Consider the following 12,375-nt stretch of genomic DNA (forward strand, 5'->3'; position numbering starts at 1 on the left):
TGTTTAAAAACAGGCTGGGCATGGCACTGGGTGCTATAGTCTGGCTGAGGTGTTAGGGCACAGGTTGGACTGGATGATCTTGGAGGTCTCTTGCAGCCTCATTATTCTGTGATTCTGTGCTGCCAGAGAGCTGCAGGAGGCAGCTCAGCCCTGCCTGCCCAGTCTGGCTGAATCTCAGGCCCTGGCAGGTGGGGACTTGCAGTGCTGCCCTTGCTTTCCATAGCAAGAGTGCCCAGAGGAGCTGTTTACACTGACATCTGGGGCCAGGCCTCAGGGCTGCCTCCACCCAGCCTAAGCCTCAGAGCTTGTCCTGAAACCATCTGCTGGGTCCTTCCTAATCCTCCAGATGAGCTCTTCGAGGATCAGCCCTGTTTCTCCCAGACTTGTCTGTAATTCCAGGTTAGAGAAGGAAGTGAGCTGTGCTCCCAGCAGGCTGCTGTGGGTTTGGTGCTGGCCAGCTGCTGGGGCTGGGCTCATGGAGGGGATGGCTTGGTCCCAGACACACAGCTTGGAGCTGTGGCACTAACAGGGGCATTTCTGCCCTGCTCCTGAAGTCTGCCCAGAAAGCCTTGAAGAGCAAAGCCCAGGGAGGTGCCAGAGATGGCCAGCAGGGCAGGAGGAGCTGGAGGTGCCAGAGGGGATAGTCAGCAGGGCAGGAGGTGCCAGAGGAGATGGTCAGCAGGGCAGGAGGTGCCATAGGGGATGGCCAGCAGGGCAGGAGGAGCTGGAGGTGCCAGAGGGGATGGTCAGCAGGGCAGGAGGTGCCAGAGGGGATGGTCAGCAGGGCAGGAGGAGCTGGAGGTGCCAGAGGAGATGGTCAGCAGGACTGGAGATGGAGGTGCCAGAGGTGATGGTCAGCAGGACTGGAGATGGAGGTGCCAGAGGTGATGGTCAGCAGGGCAGGAGGTGCCAGAGGTGATGGTCAGCAGGGCAGCAAGTGCCAGAGGGGATGGTCAGCAGGGCAGGAGGTGGAGGTGCCAGAGGGGATGGTCAGCAGGTCAGGAGGTGCCAGAGGGGATGGTCAGCAGGGCAGGAGGAGCTGGAGGTGCCAGAGGAGATGGTCAGCAGGGCAGCAGGTGCCAGAGGGGATGGTCAGCAGGGCAGGAGGTGCCAGAGGAGATGGTCAGCAGGGCAGGAGATGGAGGTGCCAGAGGGGATGGCCAGCAGGGCAGGAGGTGCCAGAGGAGATGGTCAGCAGGGCAGGAGATGGAGGTGCCAGAGGGGATGGTCAGCAGGGCAGGAGCTGGAGGTGCCAGAGGGGATGGTCAGCAGGGCAGGAGCTGGAGGTGCCAGAGGGGATGGCCAGCAGGGCAGGAGGTGCCAGAGGTGCCAGAGGAGAGGGTCAGCAGGGCAGGAGGTGCCAGAGGGGATGGCCAGCAGGGCAGGAGGTGCCAGAGGTGCCAGAGGAGAGGGTCAGCAGGGCAGGAGCTGGAGGTGCCAGACGGGATGGTCAGTAGGGCAGCAGGTGCCAGAGGGGATGGTCAGCAGGGCAAGAGGTGCCAGAGGTGCCAGAGGAGAGGGTCAGCAGGGCAGCAGGTGCCAGAGGTGTCTTTAAGCTTCAGTGATTTCCCTTTAGGGCCTGACACAATATTCCTAACAAAGTCTGCACTGTGTACCCCCATAGGCCAGGGGCATTTTATAGCCCACTTGGGGGGCTCTGAAGGGCCTATAAAGCAAGGGCCACCTTCTGCCCCTCCTACAGGACATGGCTCTTGTGCCACTTAGGGAGCTGCTGGTCACAGCCCCAGAGCTCTTGCTGCCCAGCTGAGCTTGCTGGGGGATGCAGGCAGCTCAGCAGCCCTGGGGATGAGAAACCCCAGCTCTCACACAGCCCTGCAGACCACACAGCCCTGCTCTGAGAGGGCTGCAGGGAAGGAAGCAAAGAATAGCCCAGCAGAGCTGCCCACATTTTCAGTTTGTACCTTATTTTCCAGACCTGCCCTCCAATCACAGTTTTAGGCTGTGGATCATTGGGATTTTGATTTGCACCAGGCTTAAGTGGATCTAGTCCTACCACTCTGCTCAGAACCCCCTGTTTGTGCAAACTTGGTGTTTGCTTTTCTATTAATTACGAGGACACAGAAGCTATGGCTGTGCTAAGAAATTTTTACTGGAGTTTATAGAACATTGAGTAATCCCCAGAAGCCAATAAAATGGCTTCACCCCCTAAACTAGCCATTTCAGAGTCCAGTTAAACTGGATCCTGAATTCATGGAGTAAATGAACCCCTTCCCAACATGCCCCATTAAACCAGGTGTGCTGCAGGGATACTGCTGTCCTTTCTCCAGACTTTAAAAAAAAACCAAACCAAAATAAAGCACTTTTAATTCTCTCTAAAAAATGACATGGTTTAATATGAACTAGCATTTTTGCTCTTTTAAGTCACCCTGCAAAGCATTAATAGGAGCCTACATGATGTTCATGACTTTCCATGGTTCCACTGTTCTTTGCTTTTTCCTTTTTTTCCTTTCCTCCACAGAGCTTTTTTGCACCTGTGATTTGTGACTAGCCAGGTGAGCTGGCTGCAATGGCCTGTGCCTGCTGACACTGGCAGAACCATGGGAGCAGCCCTCATCTCTCACAGATTTTGGAGGCACAGCACCTCAGACGGTCCCTTCCATCACCCCTCCACGACAGCAGAAAGGTGAGGGGAAGCACTGAGCAGCCCCAAGTGACCAAAAGCCAGCACATGGAAAACAGCAGGAGGACATTTGGCATTTTTCTGCAAACTCCTGAGCTCCACTAAGAAAAGACATGAAGAAAAATGAGGATCCAGGCAGAAAAGTGGCAGTCCAGGGGAATTGTGTTCCCCTCTGGCAATCCTGCATCATGTTCCTGAGACCTTCTGGAGTTCATGTTTCCCTGTGCTTAAGCTCCAGAGCAGTTTCTTAGTGCAAGTATCCAAAACCATAACGCTCCTCTTAAACTGTGCTCAGCTCCTCCAGAAGGGACAAGCACATCTGGAGAGGAGGGGATGGCAGCACTCACCTGCTGGCCCAAAGCTGCCTGCCCAGCTTTCCTCACACAACCACCCCTCAGTGCCTGCCAGCACCCCTTGAACCGTGCTCCTCACCAAAATGCTGCAAGGAGCTCCTGCAGAGGCTTAGGGGACTCAACCACGAGCATACATTCAGTGAGCACAGTGCCAAACAGATGAGCTGTGCCAGGCAGCAAGGCTAAAACCCACTCTAAACTCAGAGTGGTTAAAAACCACCCTCTTCCATAGCACACAGCAGACCAAGCCCTCAGGTTCCTTTTCCCACACCATTTTAAGGACCCTGGGTTACAGTGTCACCTCCTTGAAGAAACACCAGCTTAGAGCTGGAGTGTGGCACAGCTAGGACAAGACCCACAAATATCTGTTGCTGGGGCCATGCCCCAGGTTGTTGGTGGATACCTCCAGAAAACACATCTGTTCAATCTGAGGGATCCCCTGCAGCTGGATCAAACACAGCATTTGTGCAAAACACAAGACTCTCAGTTGGTCTCTGCTTCTAAAATATTTTGACTTAGAAAAGACCAGTGTTTCTCAAAATTGACCATAAAATATATTCTGTCATGGCTAAAAAGGATCTCACAGAGTTCCCCTAGGGAGCAGGATTTTTCCCCACCTACAGATATGCAATTTGTGAAGTGAATGCAAACCTCTGAGGGACAGTGAAAGGGGGCATCTTCCAGAGCACTTCACAAAACACACAGGAGCGAAGTTCAGAGCCTGATTATGTACATGTTAATCTGATCAAAATAAAACCTGTGTCCTGTCAACAAACATGGAGTGTCCCAGCCAGAGGTACAGCTGGGGTTACCCTGGGCACACACTGCATGTCAGAGGAGATTCTCTCTGAAGGCTACATGCTTTAAAAGCTTTCAGCCCTCCTCAGGATTGTGTTTGAGGGCTTCAGTGCCTTCTCTGAAGCAAATGTACTTTAATGAGGATGCCTGTAAGGCATTTAGGAACTAATATAAATATCTTGCAGAGGAGGACTGTGATACATGCAGCCCTGTTATAAACATAGCATAAAGGCTGTGATGAAGACAGCCCCATGATAAAGATAACTTTCAATTACCAAAAATATTAGAGAAATCAAACACAAGAGGCTTCCTTGGAAACACAATGTTAGTGCTCCCTGAAGCACCACAGGAAGACTCTGGGGTTTTTTTTATCCAGCTGAAAAAACCCCTCTGTACTTGCTTCAGACAATTATTCTCACCTCCCTGAAATACCTTCCACAAACTTAATGTGCCTTCTGTAACCTCAAGGGCACAGGATCCTGCCAGACACACCACAGCTAAATGGCAGCAGCTGAAGCTTTCTGAGCTCAGGCTTCTCTTTGTAGGAGCCCAGCAGGGGGACAAGGTAAGAAAGGTGGCACAGAGGGTTTTGCTGGGGCAGTGCCCCCTGCACAGCACCCATCCATCCCTCACCACTGGGGAGAGGCTCTGCTCTCCTCTCTGCTTGCTCAGCACAGCCCCTCACCATTTTTCCATTTGGAAATCACCGCCTCTGAAATGGCAGAAAGTCAAAGTACCTTTGACAGAAGGCTGGGCCCATCTTCTCAGGCAAAGGGGACCCCCAGCTCCCACAGGAACAAACAGTCTTGGGGCTCTGCTGTGAATGGACATAAGACCCTTTTGAATGCTACTCATTAGTGTTTTGGCTGGCATGAACTGTTCCTCTGTGCCCCAGCTGATGAACACTAGCACTGCTGCCAAGTCTGCTGATAAATAAATAAGGATAGGAAAAGCCTTATGGTTTTTGAAAAGGGCAGAAGGAACTCGGTGCTCAAGGCAGCAAACACAATTTGCAGTAACAAACAGACTGGAGTCCAAGAGCAGCTCAGTGCTGATATTCTACCCTATTTTCCTCTTAAACATCAGCTATTAAGAGCAGAGAAATCGATGGCACTGAGGGCAGCTAGGGTCCAGTGATGGGGAATGCTGCAGCCTTCCTCCTTCCCTCCATTTATCACCTACAGCCTCAGCTCTTGCAGCTCCAGCCTCACTCCTCTGCTCCTCGGCTCTGCGAGCAGGACTAATCTTCATCAGTGACAAGGCAAGAGACTAATTACAGTACACATTTCATTTGTGACTGGACCCCAGGGAGAGGAGGAGGGGGAAGAAAGCTTTTTGCTTGCTCTGCCAGCTAAACAGTTTGTATTTGTTAGTGCAGAAATAAGTCTGATGGCAGCCAACTGATGCCTGAGGAGCAGCTCGCCCATTAACCTCACATCCACAGTTCACACCCACCACCATTTACATGCACCATTAATATTTATAAGGATGACGTGTCTTTTTGACAGGAACTTGTGCCTCCAGTGACAACAGATGTTATACCATTTATGAAAGAAACTACTCAAGCATTTCCAATGGACCTTGTGCATGCTCATCATGTCTTTATCCCGTGCCCTGATTGTATTATCCACGCAGAGCCTGGGTCACCTCCTGACTCCAGTCCAAGGGCATGCATGGCAGCACACTTGCCTGTAGAGTACTCAAAAATGTTTTGAGCTTCATTATGTCTCTGTGAATGCTCTTCTGGGAGCCAGAGACCTTCCAAACGCACCTGCCAACTCAAACAGAAACGTGTGAGGACGGAAATGAGGATTTGCTGCTTACCTGGGCCTCCAAAACACACGGCAGGTCCTGAGGCTGCAGGATGGCTTCCCACAGCTGCCTTTGCCACTGGCACCACAGCTGCATTAGTGCTTCTGCATCATCTAGAAAGAATGAAAGCCTGTTTTATAGGCTGTGTTATGCTGCTCTACACACAGGAGAACACCTGCAGCAAGGCCCAGGTGCCATTATCTCTGCTGAAACGATGCTGCTCCATGGCTAAACTGCCTTTTACAGCTTGTGTAGGAGCCTGTCTCTGGCAGGACAGAGCTCCCTAGCCTGGCAAAGCTTAAACTCCCACCCTTCATGCAGGAGCAAGCAGTGCCTGTACACATCCCCTCAGCAGGGAGCAGGATAGGCCTCACCTGGATAAAATAGAGATGAGTTGGTGGGTTTAGTGAAATCTTCAGGAACCACCACGCATGGACAAGCACCGAGGTATTGGACAAGGTACCTAAGGAATGTTTTCTTTTACTAGATTGCAGTTGACATTTCCATTAAAATGCATGAGGTTACCATGATTCGCTTCCCCTGATGTGATGGAACTTGTTTAAAGTAGCACAAAAATGTCACATTGTCCCTGTGGGCTAGAGGAGATAGCCTGCAGTGACTTCCTCCTCCAGAATGGCAGCTCTAGAGATGCCCTGATATTTATGGCACATACATTTTTAATGCCCTGCACAAACAGCTGCAGCATTTGTCAACTCATTTGACCTGCAGCTTTTCAAAAAACAATAGAAAAAGACATGCTGCAGAACAAGAGCAATGTGTGCAATGCCTTGCCATCAGCACCCACCCAGTCAGGACAGAAGCAGGATGTTGTAGCCATGGCCAGCTCTCTCTGGCTGTTCTTAGCCAAGATTTGCTGCTCAAGTCTCCTCGTGCATCCTGAAGTGCTCACCTTGTGCCTCCAGCTCCTCACTGCTCAAAAACTCACACTGAGGCTTGTGAGAGATCACTGCTGCTCAGCAGCCAGCAGAGCTTCACCACCCAGCTCCTGACACACCTGAACCTTGGCTGGGTGAATTCAGGAGCTCCTTCACTTCTCATTTCCCTGCACGAACAAAGCAGCACCTGGAACCCAAGCTGGCTCTGAAACACAGCTGGGACAAACACCTGCAGTGAAGAGGCCTGGCAGGTCTGGGGACTTCACACAATTTACAGCAGTGTTAACCCCACTGTCTGAGCAGTGAACACATGAATATTTGTGTGGTTTGGTTTCACCCCCACCAGCAACCAGGCTCACCCACTTCCCCCCTAGGCCATTCTAGGAGAAGCTGAGCTCTCTCTGAAGAGAAAACAAGCTCACAAAGGCCTGGAGTTCATTTTACCAACGATTACATGCCTTGTGTGTTACCGCACATTTTCCAAATGCGTGTGTGCATTTGTGTGTTTTATACTCCTCTGATGACCTTAGGTGCCTAGTTTTGGTTCAGAACAAATATGGTTCTTCAAAATTATGACACCCATTATTTTGCTGCAGCTTGCATGCACACAATCATGGTTTTCCCCTGCCACTTAGGTAGGCTAAGTATGCATCAACCAGGCACAGAATGGTCACAGGTGTCTCTACTTAAATACCAAAATGTTCTGTACTAGGCCTGGTCCACAGCATTTCTGCTTAGCCAGCATTAATTGTGTCATCGAAAAGAATGAGCTGCTTTCCACATTGCGTCACACAGAGAATTCAGAGGCACAAGGACAGATTTAGACACCCAGCCCCCAGCACATCCCACTCTGCTCCTGCCTGGTGCAGGGAAACTTGTCACCACCTGAACAGCCTCTCTGACAGAACCCAAGCACCGATGCTTTAACATAAAAGGAAAAAACACACCAGAAACACCTTTCTGAAAATAACACCTCCTGTCCAGTGCGATACAAAGCGAAGAGTGGCCTGAGCTTAGGTGTCCGTCCAGGGCTGCCTTTACCCGTGTGCACTCCGGGATGGCCTGGGGCAGGCGGTGCCGAGCCTCTCCATCCCAGCTGCTCTCCCGTGGCACAAGGATTAGCACAGCGCAGGCACGGAGCTTTACACGGCACTTTGAAGGAGAAAAGCAGAACTGCCAACAGTGAGAGCCAGCCCGGCCTTTCCCGAGCTCGTTCCGGTACCCGCGGGGCCACTCGGGACCCGCCCGCACCGATCCCGGTGTGGCTGCAGCTCCCGCCAGACCTTCCGCAAGGAAAACCTCAGCACCACCGAGGCCAAAGGGCTCTCCGTGGCGAGGCGAACCGGGAGGAAGCCTCAGCCAAAGGGCTCTCCGTGGCGAGGCGAACCGGGACGAAGCCTCAGCAGGAGGGGAGCTCTGCCGGGCACGGAGCGGGGCGAGCGAGCGGCTCCGCGCCGGTTCGAGCGGGGAACGCGTCTCCTGTTTCCTCGGGCGGCAAAAATATGACATGCATTAGCGAGGAGAATAAAAGCAGCGAAACAAAGGAGCGGGAGCGAACACCTGTCGCTCTCCTCGGGGACGAGCCCTAACGCTTTTATTTGCCTCGCTCTGCCGGGGGAACTGCAGCTGCCAACTGTCATCAGCATCAAGTTACCCGCACAAAGCTGCCCGGCTCCTTCATCCAGGGAGGCACCGAGCCCTCGGGCCCGGCTGCCCGGGCCCGGGGATACGCTGCCCCGCCGAGCAGCCGCGGTGCCCGCACAGCCACGGCCACAGCGGGCGCGTCCTGCCGGGCTGGACCCGCACCCGGCCCGAGAGCCGCCCCGTCCGCTGGCACGGGGCACGACAACACCGGCTCCGTGCCAGCTGTGCGGGCTGAGCCCCACGGCCTCCGGTCACGGCTCAGACTGACTCTGGCACGCCCAGGTCGGTGCTGGCACCCCGCCGGCAGCTGGCCGGCCCCGCCGTGCCCTCCGTTCCACCGACACTGCAGCCGCACACGCGGGTGTTCCGAGGCGCTGAGCCCGCAACGGGCGCTGGGGTTCGGGGTCATTGGCGCTGAGGGACGGGCCAGCCGCCCCGCGGAGCCGCACGCTGCCGGTGGGATCACGGCACGGTACGGTACGGTACGGTACGGTACGGCCCGGCCCGCTCCAGCCCAGCCCAGCCCAGCCCGACCCGCTCCTGCTCCCGCTCCCGCTCAGGGGCCGGGCCCAGCACCGGGGCCGCTCCGCCCGCCCCGCCCCGGCGCAGACAAAGCGCGCGGCCGCCATTGGCCCGTTCGGCCAACGCTCGGCGCTGCCCGTGCGGCGCGGCCAATGGGCTCTTTGACATGCAAATCGCGGGGTATAAAACGGGCGGCGCGGAGTGGGAGCGGAGGGAGCGGGGCAGCGGCGCGGCCATGGCGCCGGGCACGGCCCGCCCGCCGCACGGCGAGGGCTGCGCGGGGCCCCGCGGCGACCGGAGGGTGAGCGGCGGGGACAGCACGGGCGGGGCTGGGCAGGGGCGGCTAACGAGCTGATGGTGCTGTTGTCCCCGCAGACGAGGAAGCCGCTGGTGGAGAAGAAGCGCCGGGCGCGCATCAACGAGAGCCTGCGGGAGCTGCGGCTGCTGCTGGCCGACAGCGAGGTGAGGCGGCGGCGGGGTGGGGGCCGGGGCCCGCTGGGGCCCGGGGCCGCGCTGACGGCCGCGTCCCCCGGGTCAGTTTCAGGCGAAGCTGGAGAACGCGGAGGTGCTGGAGCGGACGGTGCGGCGGGTGCGGGCCGTGCTAGAGCGCCGCGGCCGCGGTGAGTGCGGGCCCGGGGGGCGGCGGGGGGCGCCCGGCCCGGCCCGCGCCTCACCCGCGCCCCTCTCTGTCCCCCACGGCGCAGGGGGCGGGCGGCGGCTCCTGGAGGCCAGCGAGCGCTTCGCCGCCGGCTACATCCAGTGCATGCACGAGGTGCACACCTTCGTCTCCAGCTGCCCCGGCATCGACGCCACCACGGCCGCCGAGCTGCTCAACCACCTGCTGGAGTCCATGCCCCTCAGCGAGGGCGGCTGCCCGGACTCGATCACGGACGTTGTGGCGGAGCCGGCCCTCGGCCCCTGGCCCGCCGCCGAGGCGCTGTCCCTGCCGGCCGCAGCCCGCCCGGGCCCGGCCCTGCCCGCCCCCAGCGAGGAGCCCGGCTCCGGCTCCGGCTCCTGCTCCGACTCGGACGAGGCGGAGGCCGGGCCGGGCCAGACTCCCTCGGACGGACTGGACGCGTCCCAGACGCAGGGCCTGCCCTCGCCCGGCTCGCCCAAAGCCATGTGGAGACCCTGGTAACAGCGGAGAGGAGCCAGCGCAGGGCTGCCTGTGGGGAGGGCAGCGTGCCCCGCACACGCGTGTGCTGAGCGAGAGTGTCTGTGTGTCTGTCTGTGAGTGTCCGTGTGTCTGTCTGTGTGCGCGGCTGGCAGCGCTGTGGCTGCGGACTCGGGCTCTCTGACGCTGTCAGCCCCTGACAGCCTAATAGCGAACGCGTGAACATTTCATCCCTGTGCGTGTGTGGCGTTTTTAACTTCGGGGGTTGTTTTTGCGAGAGGATGGGGGGAGGAGGGAAGTGGTTTGTAGTAGCGAAGCTCTCTGGTGGAGACACAGCAGTTATTTTATAACCCTTTCTCTTTCTTCTTGGCCCTTAGAAGCGGCCCAAACGCCGCTACCTTTTAAGAAAAAGTCCTTGTGCGTTTTAAATCACGATAGTTAATGGCAGGAGAAGCTGGAGCTAAATATGCATGCGTGGTTTCAAGCGTTCTAGTGATAGCACAGACCCCTGAAAGGTGTCTATACCAGATAGCAGTCTAAAGTCTCACCTTTAGGGAAGGGAGAGAAAGCTAGAAACCTGGTGGAATTAGACAAACATTTTAAAAGATGTTGGTGGCAGGGTGCCTTTTAGAAATGAGTGTCTTTATGCACATTTTGCTTTTAGCACGTTTGAGTTTATTGTGACTTTATGTATATTAGGGTGTCAAATGTTTTTTTTATTTTTAATCTTTAATAAAAAAAACCCTTGAATTCACAACGTGGCATATATTGTGTAATGTGGTGTGTTTCTAACCCGTTTTAAAACATTAAAAATCCAGCTCTCTCTTGTTGGCTCTCAACACCAGCATGTCTATATCATGGAAACAATGCTGGTAATTAAGCACTTAATTCTTGTACTAAGCATTGTTAACTTAACTATTGGAATTCAAATATTTCTTTTGTTTAATTCTCGTTGACACTTAAGTGTACTGAATGAGTAAGGTCAGACTGGCTGAGGTTGGTCCCAGGCCACAGAGTTTGGGGCTGGTTGTTCTGGATGCCAGTCCCAAGCCTGCTCTACTTGATCTGCCATCTGAAGGCGTCGCTCACACATGCACAGCCCTAACTTCAGAAGTGCTAGGCAAATCCTGTCCTGGGGCATAACTTCACAGGAGGGTGGTTTGCATTTTGGGCTTTTTTTTTTTGGTTGGTGGAGAGCAAAGAAAGACTCCATTGAATGGAGTGTCCAGTGGATTTGGAAAGTGTTCTTCAATGTTTCTGGGGGTGTGGAGGGGGACCCTCAGCATTCTTATGCTGTTCCTCCTTTGGGGAGATGCCAGGTTATTTTTGCTGTGGTACAATACCTTTCAGAGAGCTGTCATTGTAAAGAGGAAAAAAAGGATTGTAAAGTGTCTTAATACGTGGAAGTTCCCAAACATAGAACAAGCAAGAAAGGAAGCAACCCAGTGACCAAGGGACTAGACATGTGCCTTTGTTAATAACCACGTGGAATAATAAAAATAGAAACTGAAGCACTGGCAAGGCCTTTCCTTTGTAATTTTCTTTACCTAGGCTGCGTGTTCTTGTTCAAAGGTGTCCATCAGAATGTTTGGTCCTTCTGTTGTGTTCAATTCCCTTTGAGCTGGAGGAGAGGGGCCAAGCCCAGCTGAGCCAGGGGAGGTGAGAGCCTCTGTAGTGACCTTTCTGCTTTAGGGAGGGAGGTTGGGGTTTGAGGTGTAAATGGAGCCTGGGGCACTTGCACTAAAATGAACACCCCACACACCCAGTGAGCTCTGGCACCAAGGCTGCTCCTCTGTAGCCCCAGTCCAGGTTTGTTTACATCAGTTTCCCTCAGGTCTCACGTGTTGTTTGGTACACCCCTCTCCCCTCTTAGCTCAGAGTTGCCTGTCCCTCCAAGGGCAGCTCACACACAGCTCCTCACCCTGCCCTGTTGTGACCCTGCTCAGCCTGAGCCCCTCGTGTTTCTCAAGGGAAAAGGCCCTTGAGGAGGAGCTGAGGCCAGAGCTCCTTAACGTGACAGCAGCACTCAGACCCCAGAGCCTGAGCTCAGTGGCTTCAGCAGGGACACAGTGACATGCAGGGCTGCTCCCAGCCCCGCAGCCTCCCCACTGCTGCAGGAGCACCAGAGGCAGCTCCATGGGCTGAAGACTCCGTTAGGGCTCTCTGTACTGCCCCTGTGAGAGCAAGTGCAAATCCTGACACTTTGGTGGCAGAAAGACAGCCCAGAGTCAATGTACAGGTGCCAGCTTTGCTTCAGCAGGGGCTGGGGCAGCTGCAAGCAGTGATCCCTGCCCAGCAGCCCTGCAGAAATGCTCAGCCCCTGTACTGCCCTTGCAGAGGGGGAGCCAAAGCAGGGAGCTGCTGCCTCCCCCATTGCTGCTCAGGCTGCTGTCCTGCCCACAGCCAGGGAGCCTTCCCGAGGCCTGTGCTGCTGCAGGAAGGACAGGCAGCGGGGCTGGGAGGCACCTGGACAGCTGCTCTCCAAAGCTGCAGGGGCTGGGAGGAGCTCAGGGATTCCAGCCCTTTCCCCTGAGCACTCACCGGTGCTGGACTGGCTGAAAAGAAAAGTCAGGTCAGAGCAGTACTATGAGGAGC

The 12,375-nt window shown here is 55.2% G+C and overlaps 1 protein-coding gene across 3 annotated transcripts; it reads left to right on the forward strand.

Annotated features, from left to right (window-relative positions):
- The first annotated feature begins 8,832 nt into the window (after nt 1-8,832).
- Nucleotides 8,833-11,291, forward strand: LOC136560613 (transcription cofactor HES-6-like). Of its 3 annotated transcripts, none has more exons than XM_066556554.1 (4): nt 8,887-8,967; nt 9,042-9,128; nt 9,205-9,286; nt 9,459-11,291. In XM_066556554.1, exons 1-4 carry the CDS (start codon nt 8,902-8,904, stop codon nt 9,962-9,964), a joined length of 741 nt encoding a protein of 246 aa, XP_066412651.1. In that variant the 5' UTR covers nt 8,887-8,901; the 3' UTR covers nt 9,965-11,291. The 3 variants fall into 3 exon arrangements, with proteins under 3 accessions (XP_066412650.1, XP_066412651.1, XP_066412652.1); XM_066556555.1 differs by having other exon boundaries at nt 9,371-9,929; XM_066556553.1 differs by having other exon boundaries at nt 8,833-8,967; nt 9,205-9,929.
- Nucleotides 11,292-12,375: the final 1,084 nt, after the last annotated feature.

The sequence above is a fragment of the Molothrus aeneus genome, chromosome 10, assembly GCF_037042795.1.
Source record: "Molothrus aeneus isolate 106 chromosome 10, BPBGC_Maene_1.0, whole genome shotgun sequence".
Taxonomy (NCBI): domain Eukaryota; kingdom Metazoa; phylum Chordata; class Aves; order Passeriformes; family Icteridae; genus Molothrus; species Molothrus aeneus.